We start from the raw sequence: 12,324 nt of genomic DNA, 5'->3' as shown, positions 1-12,324 counted from the left end.
GAGCAGCTGGTACTTTTCGATCTGGATTTTTTTGTGTCTTTCATATGTTACTATTTGGCCAACAGTCATTAAATAAATATCGGGTTGGGTTATTCATTGCCTTTATTCTTCTATCTCCTGGTGTTGCATCACCTATTTTCATCTCTGTAACCCCTTTTCTGCCTTGCTCATCTGCTGCTGAAACCCTCATCCATACATTTGTTACCTTCAGATTTGACTATTCCAGTGCTCTCCTGGCTAGCCTCCCATCCTCAAACCTGTCTAAACTTGAACTCATGCAAAACTCTGCAGTCTATATCCTAACTTGCACCAAGCCCATCACCTCTGTGCTTCGCTGACCTACATTGGTTCATAATCCAGTAACACCTCGATGTAAAAGTTCAAATTCTTGTTTTCAAATCCCTCCATGGTCTTGCCTTTCCCATCTCTGTAATCTGCTCCAACCCTTCAAGATCTCTGTGTGCCTCCAATTCTGGCCTCTTGCACATTCTCAATTTTAATTGCTGCACCAGTGACAGCTATGTCTTCAGCTGCCTGGGACCTAAGCTCTGGAATTCCCACCCGAAGCCTCTCTGCCCTTCTCGCTCCTCCTTTTAAGATGCTCCTTTAAAACCTATCTTTTAACCTAGTTTTTGGTCACCTCTCCTAATATCTCCTTATGTGGCTTGGTACAAAATTTTGTTTGATATTGTTCCTGTGAAGTGCCTTGTGATGTTTTACTGTGTTAAAGGTGCTACATAAATGCAGATTGTAGTTGTTTATTTCTATTTTATTCACACTGATTTTTTTTAAATCAGCGAACTAGTTTGGCTTAGCTTTTGTTTCTATATTTAGGTGTGACCACATGTTATGACCTGACAACTATGTAGCCCAGTGTTTGGTGACATTCTTACACACACTGCATATGGCCTGAATTCCTGCTGTACCTACAAACACATGAAAAGACCGGAATAGACTAGTAGCCCCTTCTAGCCTGTAGCCCGTCCCATAGTGTTGTGATTCCTTAGCATGACATCAAGAGAGTCCTTAGCCCCTAGTTGTCATCTCGTCTTCTGGGAGAGCTGAAAAACCAGATCCAAAATCCTGTTGTTGGTTGTTTCTATTTTTTTCACACAATGAATTTTTTAAATCAGAGACATAGTTTGGCTTGCTTTTGTTGAAAAAATCTGCAAAATTCCTCTCCAATCAAAGCTAATCCTGGAGATATTGACCATGATTCATATTATATTGTACCTACCTCATATATACTGCAATCTCCGGCCCAGCTCTTGAAAGTCTACATATAGCAAATCACACAACACAAACCAGCAACTTGTTCCTTAGGTTTATTATTTGCTGGAAAAAGAAAAAACTGCCTAACAGCTAAACTATTTTTCCCTTGCATAATTTATATGCCTGACAGCTGGCTTTCCCCAACCTATCCAATGAAATAATTTTTCAGCAGGCACACAATCTAGTCTCTTCGTTAATTTATAGACCTCAATCAAATCGTCTAAGTTCTCTGAAGTGAATACATAGACCTAGCTCTTTAAGCATTTCTGTGTAACTAAGGTGTTTTAAACTGGGAATCATTCTTGTGGCTTTCCTCTGAACCTTTTCCAGAGCCTCAATATAATACATCACTGAAACTGGACACAGTCTTCTAAATGAGACCAAATGAATGTCTTCTACTAGGACAAAATGGTATGATTCGTTTTGTAATGGATAGTCCTGTGAATTCACTTTGTCTAATACTTCATGGCTGAATAGATCAAACAGCCAACTTTTTAAGCCCATCTCAAATTTTTAAAATTGGTCTTATACAAAGGAAAGTGTTCGAAGAAAATGAAAAGCACACAATCAGCTAAAATTTTGAACACTGCGCAAGTAATGGCCCGTGGCACTGTCTGCCTCTGGGGAATTGGAGTACTCTACATAATGCCACTGTGATTTTACTTCTGGATTGCTTCTGGACAGCAATGTCCAGGAGATTAATCTTTAATGGCTGGAGACTCCAAGGTAATCTTAGCATAACATGGTGTGACTTGTTGACATCACAATTGCCAATTATACTTGCAGCAGTTTTGTAGCATATGACTTCTGTAGTACTTCATATTAATGTGACTTATGCCTAGGTAGAGTTTGCAATAAAGCATACGGTATCCTAGGCTTTATTAATAGGGGCATAGAGTACAAGAGCAAGGAGGTTATGTTGAACTCATATAAGAGACTAGTTTAGCCTCCACTAGAGTATTGCATCCAGTTCTGGGCCCTGTGCTTTAGGAAGGATGTGAAGGCTTTAGAGAGGGTGCAGAAAAGATTCACGAGAATGGTTCCAGGGATGAGGAACTTCAGTTATGAAGATAGATCAGAAAAATTGGGGCTGTTTTCCTTGGAGAAGGTTGAGAGGAGATTTGATAGCGGTATTCAAAATCATGAGGGGTCTGGACAGAGTAGATAAGGAGAAACTATTCCCACTTGTGAAAGGATTGAGAACGAGAGAGCACAGATTTAAAGTAATTGGTAAATGAAACAAAAGCGACATGAAAACTTTTTCACACAGCGAGTGGTTGAAGTCTGGAATGCATTGTCTGAGAGTGTGGCAGAGGCAGGTTCAATTGAAGCATTCAACAGGGAATTAAACTATTCTCTAGGGACAGTTCTATAAGGATTAAGGGATACAGGGAGAAAGCGGGAACAGGGTACTGAGTTTGGATTAAAAACAAGAAATGCTAGAACCACTCAGCAGGTCTGGCAGCATCTGTGAAAAGAGAAGCAGAGTTAACGTTTCGGGTCAGTGACCCTTCTTTGGAACTGAGTTTGGATGATCAGCCATGATCGTATTCAATGGCGGAACAGGCTCGAAAGGCCGAATGGCCTATTCCTGCTCCCATTTTTCTATGTATCTAAAAGTATGATTGTGCAGGGTTACCGGGAGAAGGAGAGGGGGGAGTGGCACTAGGTCAATTGCTCGTTCGGAAAGCCGGTGCAGATGCCGATTGGCCTCCTTCTGCGCTGTAACAATTCTGTGATTTTGCTGGAGGGCGCTGATTTTTGGATCCGCAATCTGAGATAGGTAGCGCGTTATAATCCAGCCCAGGAAGGAGGTTACCTGTAGGAGCTGAGCTGCTTGAAGGTGAACGCTGGAGCGCCGCTGTCTGACTGCTGAGGCAGCGGTTGTAGGAGCGGCGCTGTCCTCCAGGGAAGGGGGCGCTATCGGTGTAACAAATGCCCGGGATGAAGGAGCGGCGCTGTCCTCCAGGGAAGGGGGCGCTATCGGTGTAACAAATGCCCGGGATGAAGGAGCGGCGCTGTCCTCCAGGGAAGGGGGCGCTATCGGTGTAACAAATGCCCGGGATGAAGGAGCGGCGCTGTCCTCCAGGGAAGGGGGCGCTATCGGTGTAACAAATGCCCGGGATGAAGGAGCGGCGCTGTCCTCCAGGGAAGGGGGCGCTATCGGTGTAACAAATGCCCGGGATGAAGGAGCGGCGCTGTCCTCCAGGGAAGGGGGCGCTATCGGTGTAACAAATGCCCGGGATGAAGGAGCGGCGCTGTCCTCCAGGGAAGGGGGCGCTATCGGTGTAACAAATGCCTGGGATGAAGGAGCGGCGCTGTCCTCCAGGGAAGTGGTGGCGATGTTGATGGAGCGGCTGCTGGAATTGTGTCGGTGAAGGAGCGGAGCTATCGTTGCCCGTTGCTTGGGGATCACATGGGCGAGCCTGATATGGGTCTGTTGTTGCGGAGTTAAGTTTAGACCCGGGCAGGACGTGGAGGGAGGAACGGAGTTGAGAATAAAAAACAGTAACGGAAAAAAAAACAGGTGGAAAAATGAACAATACTGAATGAATATTACAAACCGATTTCCAAAAGAAATTACAAACCGATAACCCGGTTGCGCATTCGCCCCATCGTCGTTACCATGTGAACAGTTGTTTCTTGTGTTCGAGAGAAATTATTTTTTCTCCATATTTTCTGTCACCTTTTCGGCCTGAAGTTTCTCCCCCTGGTTTACCTCCTCCCTGAAATCTCGCGAGAGGCTGCAAGATATTCAGTAAAGTTGAATATGGCGTCCAATCTGTTAAAGGTAAGCGGGGCCCCAGCATCTCCCTCTCTTACTGTTAACCTGTCGCAAGTTTCAGGGCATCGGCTGCTCTCTTTAGAAGTGCTTGATCTGCTGTAAGTTTTGGGTTGTGTGGAGGTTGAGCGAGATGCGGCGGGTTACTTAGTATCCGCTTCTCTCTCTCTCGACGTGGGCCCGGAGCTTGGGTAGTGAACGGTCAGGGGAAACGGAGCCCAAAAGAGAGAGATCGCTTTTACAAGCATGTTTCTTTCGATGTTCCTCAGCCTTCGTAGTAACCTGATAACCCTGCATTTTTAAATTGACTACTTACTTTGCCTTGGTTTGTGAGGAGTTTATAGCAGAACAGAGACTTATGGTGGTACGCATAGGTTGTAACATGTTTCACAAAATTTAACTTGGTTAAACTTTGAGTTTATGGTTTGTGTTGGATGATTTGTTGAAAAAAAACAATCTGGAACTCCTGTCATCTGTAAGTGAGAAGGTCTGATTTGTATCATGGATTCTTGAATCTCACTTCCTACGGCAATGCTATAGTGAGTGGAAAGTGAATTTTAATAGCTCACTTATTAGTTTGCTACATAGGACTTAATAAATTGACTCTTGGTCACTATGTATTGTAAGCCAATATCGTAGTTTTTAAGCAATACTGCTCAGGATATCGGAAATAGCTGAAAACACAGGGCCAATCAGTATCTGTGGAGAAAACAGATGGTTTACGTTTCGGGTGCATACCCTTCAATGGAACTGGAAAATAGGATCGGAAATAAGATGTTATAAATTACAAATAGCGAAGTGTTAGTGGAATGGAGTCTTGCAAATAGAACCCTAAGGAGTTCTGATGAAAGATTCTGCTTTAACTGTTATGTTGTCTTAGTTTTGATCTGTGTATTTCCACATTTTTGTTTTGTATCAATATCATCCCTATGGAAATAATACAATGAAAGACTGCAACTTTTAAACAATGATCATTTGTAATCTAAATAATTTCCATTACCAAAGATTCAGTTTTTTCCACAAAACATTGGTTCCCAAAGTGAACTGAGAATGTAAATTGGGTTCTCGCTGATATCCTTTAAAAGTATCAGAAGGGGTAGGACATTTTATAGTGCAATTATACTGTACTTATTCTGTTATATGAAGTGATATTTTATATTCACCATTTTCAATTGTTCCACCATTACTGCTACCACTAGCAATAAAAAACCTGTATCCAACAGTACATTACACTAATGTGAGAAAGTATAAAATGTTCTGTTCAGACAATGTTCCCATTGGTGGAAGGGTCAGAGGACACAGATTTAATGATTTGCAAAAGTACCAAAGACAGCGTCAGGGAAAACCTCTTTTATGCAGCGAATAATTAAGATCTGGAATGCACTGCCTGAAAGGGTGGTGGAGGCAGTTGTGGCTTTCAGAAGGGAATTGAATTGGAAGACCACAGGTGTAATACCTGTATTCAAGAAAGGGGTGAGGCAGAGACAGAAAGCAGGAAACTATAAGCCAGTTAGCCTAACATCTGTCATTGGTGTTGGGGGTAATATATTAGGATTGGCTAAAAGGAAACAGAGTTGGGATAAATGGGGCATTTTCAGGTTGGCAAACTGTAACTAGTGGAGTGCCACAGGATCAGTACTTGGATTAGTACTTAGAACTATGATGTTGCTATTACAGAGACTTGGTTGAGGGAAGGACAGGATTGGCAGCTAAATGTTCCGGGATTTAGAAGCTTCAGGCGGGAGAGAGGGGGATGTAAAAGGGGTGGGGGAGTTGCATTACTGGTTAAGGAGAATATCACAGCTGTACTGCGGGAGGACACATCGGAGGGGTCATGCAGCGAGGCAATATGCGTGGAGCTCAGGAATAGGAAGGGTGCAGTCACGATGTTGGGGGTTTACTACAGGCCTCCCAACAGCCAGCGGGAGAGAGAGGACCAGATATGTTGGGGCGGCGCAGTGGCTAGCACCGCAGCCTCACAGCTCCAGCGACCCGGGTTCAATTCTGGGTACTGCCTGTGTGGAGTTTGCAAGTTCTCCCTGTGACTGCGTGGGTTTCCGCCGGGTGCTCCAGTTTCCTCCCACAGCCAAAGACTTGCAGGTTGATGGGTAAATTGGCCATTGTAAATTGTCCCTAGTGTAGGTAGGTGATAGGGAATATGGAATTAATGTAGGATTAATGGGTGGTTGATGGTCAGTACAAATTCGGTGGGCCGACGGGCCTGTTTCAGTGCTGTATCTCTAAATAAATAAATAAATATAAATGCAGACACATTTTGGAAAGATGTAAAGGTAGCAGGGTTGTAGTGGTGGGTGATTTTAACTTCCCTGATATTGACTGGGACTCACTTAGTGCTAGGGGCTTGGATGGGGCAGACTTTGTAAGGAGCATCCAGGAGAGCTTCTTGAAACAATATGTAGATAGTCCAACTAGGGAAGGGGCCGTACTGGACCTGGTATTGGGGAATGAGCCCGGCCAAGTGGTAGAAGTTTCAGTAGGGGAGCATTTCGGGATCAGTGACCATAATTCCATACGTTTTAAGGTACTTGTGGATAAGGATAAGGGTAATCCTTGGGTGAAGGTGCTAAATTGGGGGAAGACTAATTATAACAAATATTAGGCAGGAACTGAAGAATTTAGATTGGGGGCGGCTATTTGAGGGTAAATCAACATCTGACATGTGGGAGTCTTTCAAACGTCAGTTGATTAGAATCCAGGACCGGCGTGTTCCTGTGAGGAAGAAGGATAAGTTTGGCAAGTTTTGGGAACCTTGGATAATGAGGGATATTGTCAGCCTAGTCAAAGAGAAAAAGGAAGCATTCGTAAGGGCTAGAAGGCTGGGAACAGACGAAGCCCTTGAGGAATATAAAGGAAGTAGGAAGGAACTTAAGCAAGGAGTTGGGAGGGCTAAAAGGGGTCATGAAAAGTCATTGACAAACAGGATTAAGGAGAATCCCAAGGCTTTTTATACGTATATCAAGAGCAAGAGGGTAACCAGGGAAAGGGTTGGCCCACTCAAGGATAGGAAGGAATCTGTGTGTGGAGCCAGAGGAAATGGGCGAGGTACTAAATGAGGACTTTGCATCAGTATTCACCAAAGAGAAGGACTTGGTGGATGACGAGTCTAGGGAAGGGAGTGTAGATAGTCTGGGTCATGTCGTTATCAAAAAGGAGGTGGTGTTGGGTGTCTTGCAAAGCATTTAAGGTAGATTAGTCCCCAGGCCCTGATGGGATCTACCCCAGAATACTGAGGGAGGCAAGGGAAGAAATTGCTGGGGCCTTGACAGAAATCTTTGTATCCTCATTGGCTACAGGTGAGGTCCCAGAGGACTGGAGAATAGCCAATGTTGTTCCTTTGTTTAAGAAGGGTAGCAAGGATAATCCAGGAAATTATAGGCCAGTGAGCTTTACGTCAGTGGTAGGGAAATTATTAGAGAGGATTCTTCAGGACAGGATTTACTCCCATTTGGAAACAAATTAACTTATTAGTGAGAGGCAGCATGGTTTTGTGAACGGGACGTCGTGTCTCACTAACTTGATTGAGTTTTTTGAGGACGTGACGAAGATGATTGATGAAGGAAGGGCAGTGGATGTTATCTATATGGACTTCAGTAAAGCCTTTGACAAGGTCGCTCATGGCAGACTGGTACAAAAGGTGAAGTCACACGGGATCAAAGGTGAGCTGGCAAGATGGATACAGAACTGGCTCGGTCATAGAAGACAGAGGGTAGCAGTGGAAGGGTGCTTTTCTGAATGGAGGGCTATGACTAGTGGTGTTCCGCAGGGATCGGTGATGGGACCTTTGCTGTTTGTATTATATATAAATGATTTGGAGGAAAATGTAGCTGGTCTGATTAGTAAGTTTGCGGACGACACAAAGGTTGGTGGAGTTGCGGATAGTGATGAGGATTGTCAGAGGATACAGCAGGATTATAGATCGGTTGGAGACTTGGGCGGAGAAATGGCAGATGGAGTTTAATCCGGACAAATGTGAGGTAATGCATTTTGGAAGATCTAATACAGGTGGGAAGTATACAGTAAATGGCAGAACCCTTAGGAGTATTGACAGGCAGAGAGATCTGGGCGTACAGGTCCACAGATCATTGAAAGTGGCAACGCAGGTGGATAAGGCAGTCAAGAAGGCATACGGCATACTTGCCTTCATTTGGTCGGGGCATAGAGTATAAAAATTGGCAAGTCATGCTGCAGCTGTACAGAACCTTAGTTAGGCCACACTTGGAATATTGCGTGCAATTATGGTGACCACACTACCAGAAGGACGTGGTGGCTTTGGAGAGAGTACAGAAGAGGTTTACCAGGATGTTGCCTGGTCTGGAGGGCATTAGCTATGAGGAGAGGTTGGATAAACTCTGATTGTTTTCACTGGAACGACGGAGGTGGAGGGGCGACATGATAGAGGTTTACAAAGTTATGAGTGGCATGGACAGAGTGGATAGTCAGACGCTTTTTCCCAGGGTGGAAGAGTCAGTTACTAGGGGACATAGGTTTAAGGTGCGAGGCGCAAAGTTTAGAGGGGTTGTGCGAGGCAGGTTCTTTACACAGAGGGTGGTGAGTGCCTGGAACTTGCTGCCGGGGGAGGTGGTGGAAGCAGGTACGATAGTGACGTTTAAGAGGCATCTTGACAAATACATGAATAGGATGGGAATAGAGGGATATGGTCCCCGGAAGTGCAGATGGTTTTAGTTTAGACAGGCATCAAGATCGGCGCAGGCTTGAACGGCCGAATGGCCTGTTCCTGTGCTGTACTGTTCTTCTTTTGTTCTTTGATCAGTGCTGGGGCCTCAACTATTTACAATCTATATTAATAACTTGGATGAAGGGGCCAATTATATTGTAGCCAAATTTGCTGATGATACAAAGATAGGGTAGGAAAGCAAGCTGTGAGGAGGACACAAAGTTTCTCCAAAGAGTTATAGATAGGTTAAGTGAATGGGCACAAGTTTGGCAGCTGGAGTATAATGTGGGAAAATGTGAAGTTGTGCACTTTAGCAGCAAGAATAGAAAAGCAGAATATTATTTACATGGAGAGATACTGCAGAGTGCATTAGTACAGAGGGATCTAGGTGTCCTTGCACATGAATCACAAAAAGGTAGCATGCAGGTACAGCAAGTAATTAGGAAGGCTGATGGAATGTTGGCATTTATTGCAAGGGGAATGGAGTATAAAAGTAGGGAAGTCTTGCTACAGCTGTACAGGGCAGTGGTGAGACCACACCTAGAGTACTGCATACAGTTTTGGCCTCCTTGTGTAAGGAGAGATACACTTGCATTGGAAACAGTTCAGAGAAGGTTCACGAGGCTGATTGTTGGCATGAGGGGGTTGTCTTGGAAGGAAAGGTTGAACTGGTTAGGCCTAACTTCATTGTAGTTCTGAGAATGAGAGGTGATCTGATTGAAACATATAAGATTCTGAAGGGGCTTGACAGGTTAGATGCTGAGAGGATGTTTTCCCTTCGTGGGGGAATCCAGAACTGGGGCTTAGTTTCAAAATAAGGGGTCTCCCTTTTAAGGTGGAGATGAGAAATTTCTTCTCTCAGGGTCATTAATCTTTAGCATTCTCTTCCCCAGAGAGCATGGAGTCTGGGTCATTGTCTAACATAGCCTTGAATATATTCAGTTATTTGATCAACAAGGGAATCAAGGGTTATAGGAGACAGGCAGAAAAGTGGCGTTAAGGCCACAACAGATCGGCCATGATCTAATTGAATGGTGGAGCAGGCTCGAGGGGCCGAATGGCCTACTCCTCCTATTTCTTGTGTTCTTATGGATAAGTGACAGAAGGGGGAAAAATTGCAAGGCGACAGGGAAAGGGCTGGAGAGTGGGACTAGCTAAATTGATCTTGCAGAGACCCAGCATGGGCTGAATGGCAGCGTCTTGTGCTGTAACCATTTTATGATTCTTCTATACAACCCAAGTTTCAGTGGGAAACATTTATAATTGCACTGTTGAATGTTTTTCCCAGTTGAAGTTAACATGGTGTAAAAAGTTTATACTCTGCTTGGTGATGGCCTGTCGACATTAACTGAATTTGCATGCTAGGAGATCATTTGGACAATGTGCAATAGGTCTATTGGTGCATAAGTGACTACCTTAAGGAAAAAGGGTGAGAATTTTTTTTTTAAGTTTGTAGATTGTTGTCAAATACTATTTTGCTTTCCAATGGTTTTATATGTGAGAAATTTGATAATGTTGAGTTCTTAACACTTCAGAAGTTTGTGTATTTAGTTCACGAGCTGAAATCAGAGTTCTTGTTATCTCAAAAATATTTGGGCACCAGTTCTTTCAGGACTGAAAAGGACTTGAAAAAGAAGAATGTGCAGGGTTATGGGGAGAAGACGGGGGAATGGAACTGAGGGAATTGCTCTTTGAGAGCCAGTGCGGACATGAATGGCGGCCTCCTGCACGGTAACGATTCTGAGTAGTTACCTTGTTTATAATAAAACTCTAGGCTCAGCTGAATTCAAACTTAATGTATTAAAATACTTCTATCAGTTTGCTAAACAGTAAAAACCAAGCAGCTGCTTTCCACTCCGCTCATTAATGTCTTTTTAAAAACTTTGCAAAGTTGTAACGTGTTTAAAAACTATTTATGTACCATAAGTTGATATTTTTAAAACATTAATTTTAGCGTGTAACTAGAAGCTGAACTGTGTCTGTGCTTTCATTACATGGAGTAAATGCAATTGTAAAAGTGTGTGTATCTTAAGTAAGGAAAAAGGAAGCATCTTGGATTCCTCTTATGTTGGCGATATTCTTTGGGAATGAGGACCAACTTTAGTTGCTGTTGTCATATAATGCTGATGGAGCAATCATGATTTTTTTTCCCATTTTGGAAGGACCACAATGGGCTTATGCTCAGCACTGGACCGAAAATATGTTAAAGATGAATTGAAATCACCAACCTGTTTATAAGTGCAAGCTTCATTACAAATAATTGGTATCATGTATTGCGACACTGCCTTATCTGTGTTTCACTGTTTGCGTCTTGTATAGTGTGTAGATGATCCAAATATGGCTTCTGAGCATCTGCAGTGCCTTGTGGAGGCAAGGACGGGTATTGTCATGGTTATGTTACTTGTCTAGTAATCCAGAGGCCTGGATTAGTAACCCAGTGAATGTAAATTCCAATCTCATTGTGGTAGTTTAAGATTTTGAATCAGAAACAAGAAGCTGTAAAAGTGACCATGAAGACATCAGGTTGTCGTAAAAGCTAAATGTCCTCTTGTGAAAAAAACATTCTGTTCCTGCCCTGTCGGCCTTTATAGTCCCATACCAATGTGGTTGACCTTTAATTGCCTTCGATTAGGAGGCCCACTACCACCTTCACAATGCAACTGGTGATGGGTAATAAATGCCAGCCTTTCCAGTGCCCACATCCTGAGAATTAATTAAAAGAAAACTAAAATCTCATGTACCTATTGTACGACTGAGGCGGGAGTTCCACTTCTCCACAGGTCACAACATCTATTTAAATGTTTACCCAGTTACCGATACAGCCATTCATATACCCTTTTTTTTAATCCCAGAATAAAATACTCCAACCAGGTTTCTTTAATAAACAACAAAATTGTCAGTTTATTATAAAACAAGACAATCAGTAACGAAGCAAAGCACTCTCTCACACACTGGAAAAACATACAGAAATTCATTCTGCAGAGGTTTGTTACAAAAAAGAGACAAAAAAAACCTGCTTTGTCCAAATACTTGCTAATTCTTGATGAAAAAAAGAAAGATATGGAAGGAAGTCAGTTGTCCCTTTATTGGTTTGGCATCAGGGTATACAGAGAGGGGTCACTAGGATTGTTTCAGAAGCAGTCCATTCTGGAGGTCAAGAATTATTCTAGTAGGCTTTCTAGCAGAAATGTGGCATCAAGGAGAGGCCAGCACACACTTGAATCGCATGATTTCCTTTCAGCTCCTCAGGAGGTATATGGCGCCAGGGATATTTTGCTATTCCACACTGAATCTCTTGGCAGGATTTCTTCAAAAAGGTAGAGGAGGAGGTGAGCTGGGTGATTTCTTTTTCCTTGGCCAGAAAACACCAACTGTTGTCAAACCGTTCACACCACAACTAACTGAAAACAGTCCAAACCCCAAACAGAGTCGAACTCCAAATCTCCATAAACCTTGACATGTGGCTTCTCTAACCATTTTTCCCTGAGTTACCAAGGGTTCTGCTGTTTTCTGAGCCCAAATCACAGGTGGCCACCAGCCTAGGTGGCTATCAAACAACATCTTGTCCTGTCGG

The 12,324-nt window shown here is 43.3% G+C and overlaps 1 protein-coding gene across 1 annotated transcript in view; it reads left to right on the top strand.

Annotated features, from left to right (window-relative positions):
* The first annotated feature begins 3,547 nt into the window (after positions 1-3,547).
* Positions 3,548-12,324, top strand: part of LOC137371326 (cullin-5) — a 101,565-nt gene continuing 92,788 nt past the window's right edge. The window contains exon 1 of the mRNA XM_068033729.1: positions 3,548-4,063. Coding sequence (XP_067889830.1) covers positions 4,043-4,063 — 21 coding nt within the window. The 5' untranslated portion in view covers positions 3,548-4,042. The remainder of the gene's footprint in view (positions 4,064-12,324) is intronic.

Source organism: Heterodontus francisci, chromosome 6 (assembly GCF_036365525.1).
Source record: "Heterodontus francisci isolate sHetFra1 chromosome 6, sHetFra1.hap1, whole genome shotgun sequence".
Taxonomy (NCBI): domain Eukaryota; kingdom Metazoa; phylum Chordata; class Chondrichthyes; order Heterodontiformes; family Heterodontidae; genus Heterodontus; species Heterodontus francisci.
The sequence above is the reverse complement of the archived record's forward strand: the minus strand, read 5'-3'. Positions and strand labels throughout refer to the sequence as shown.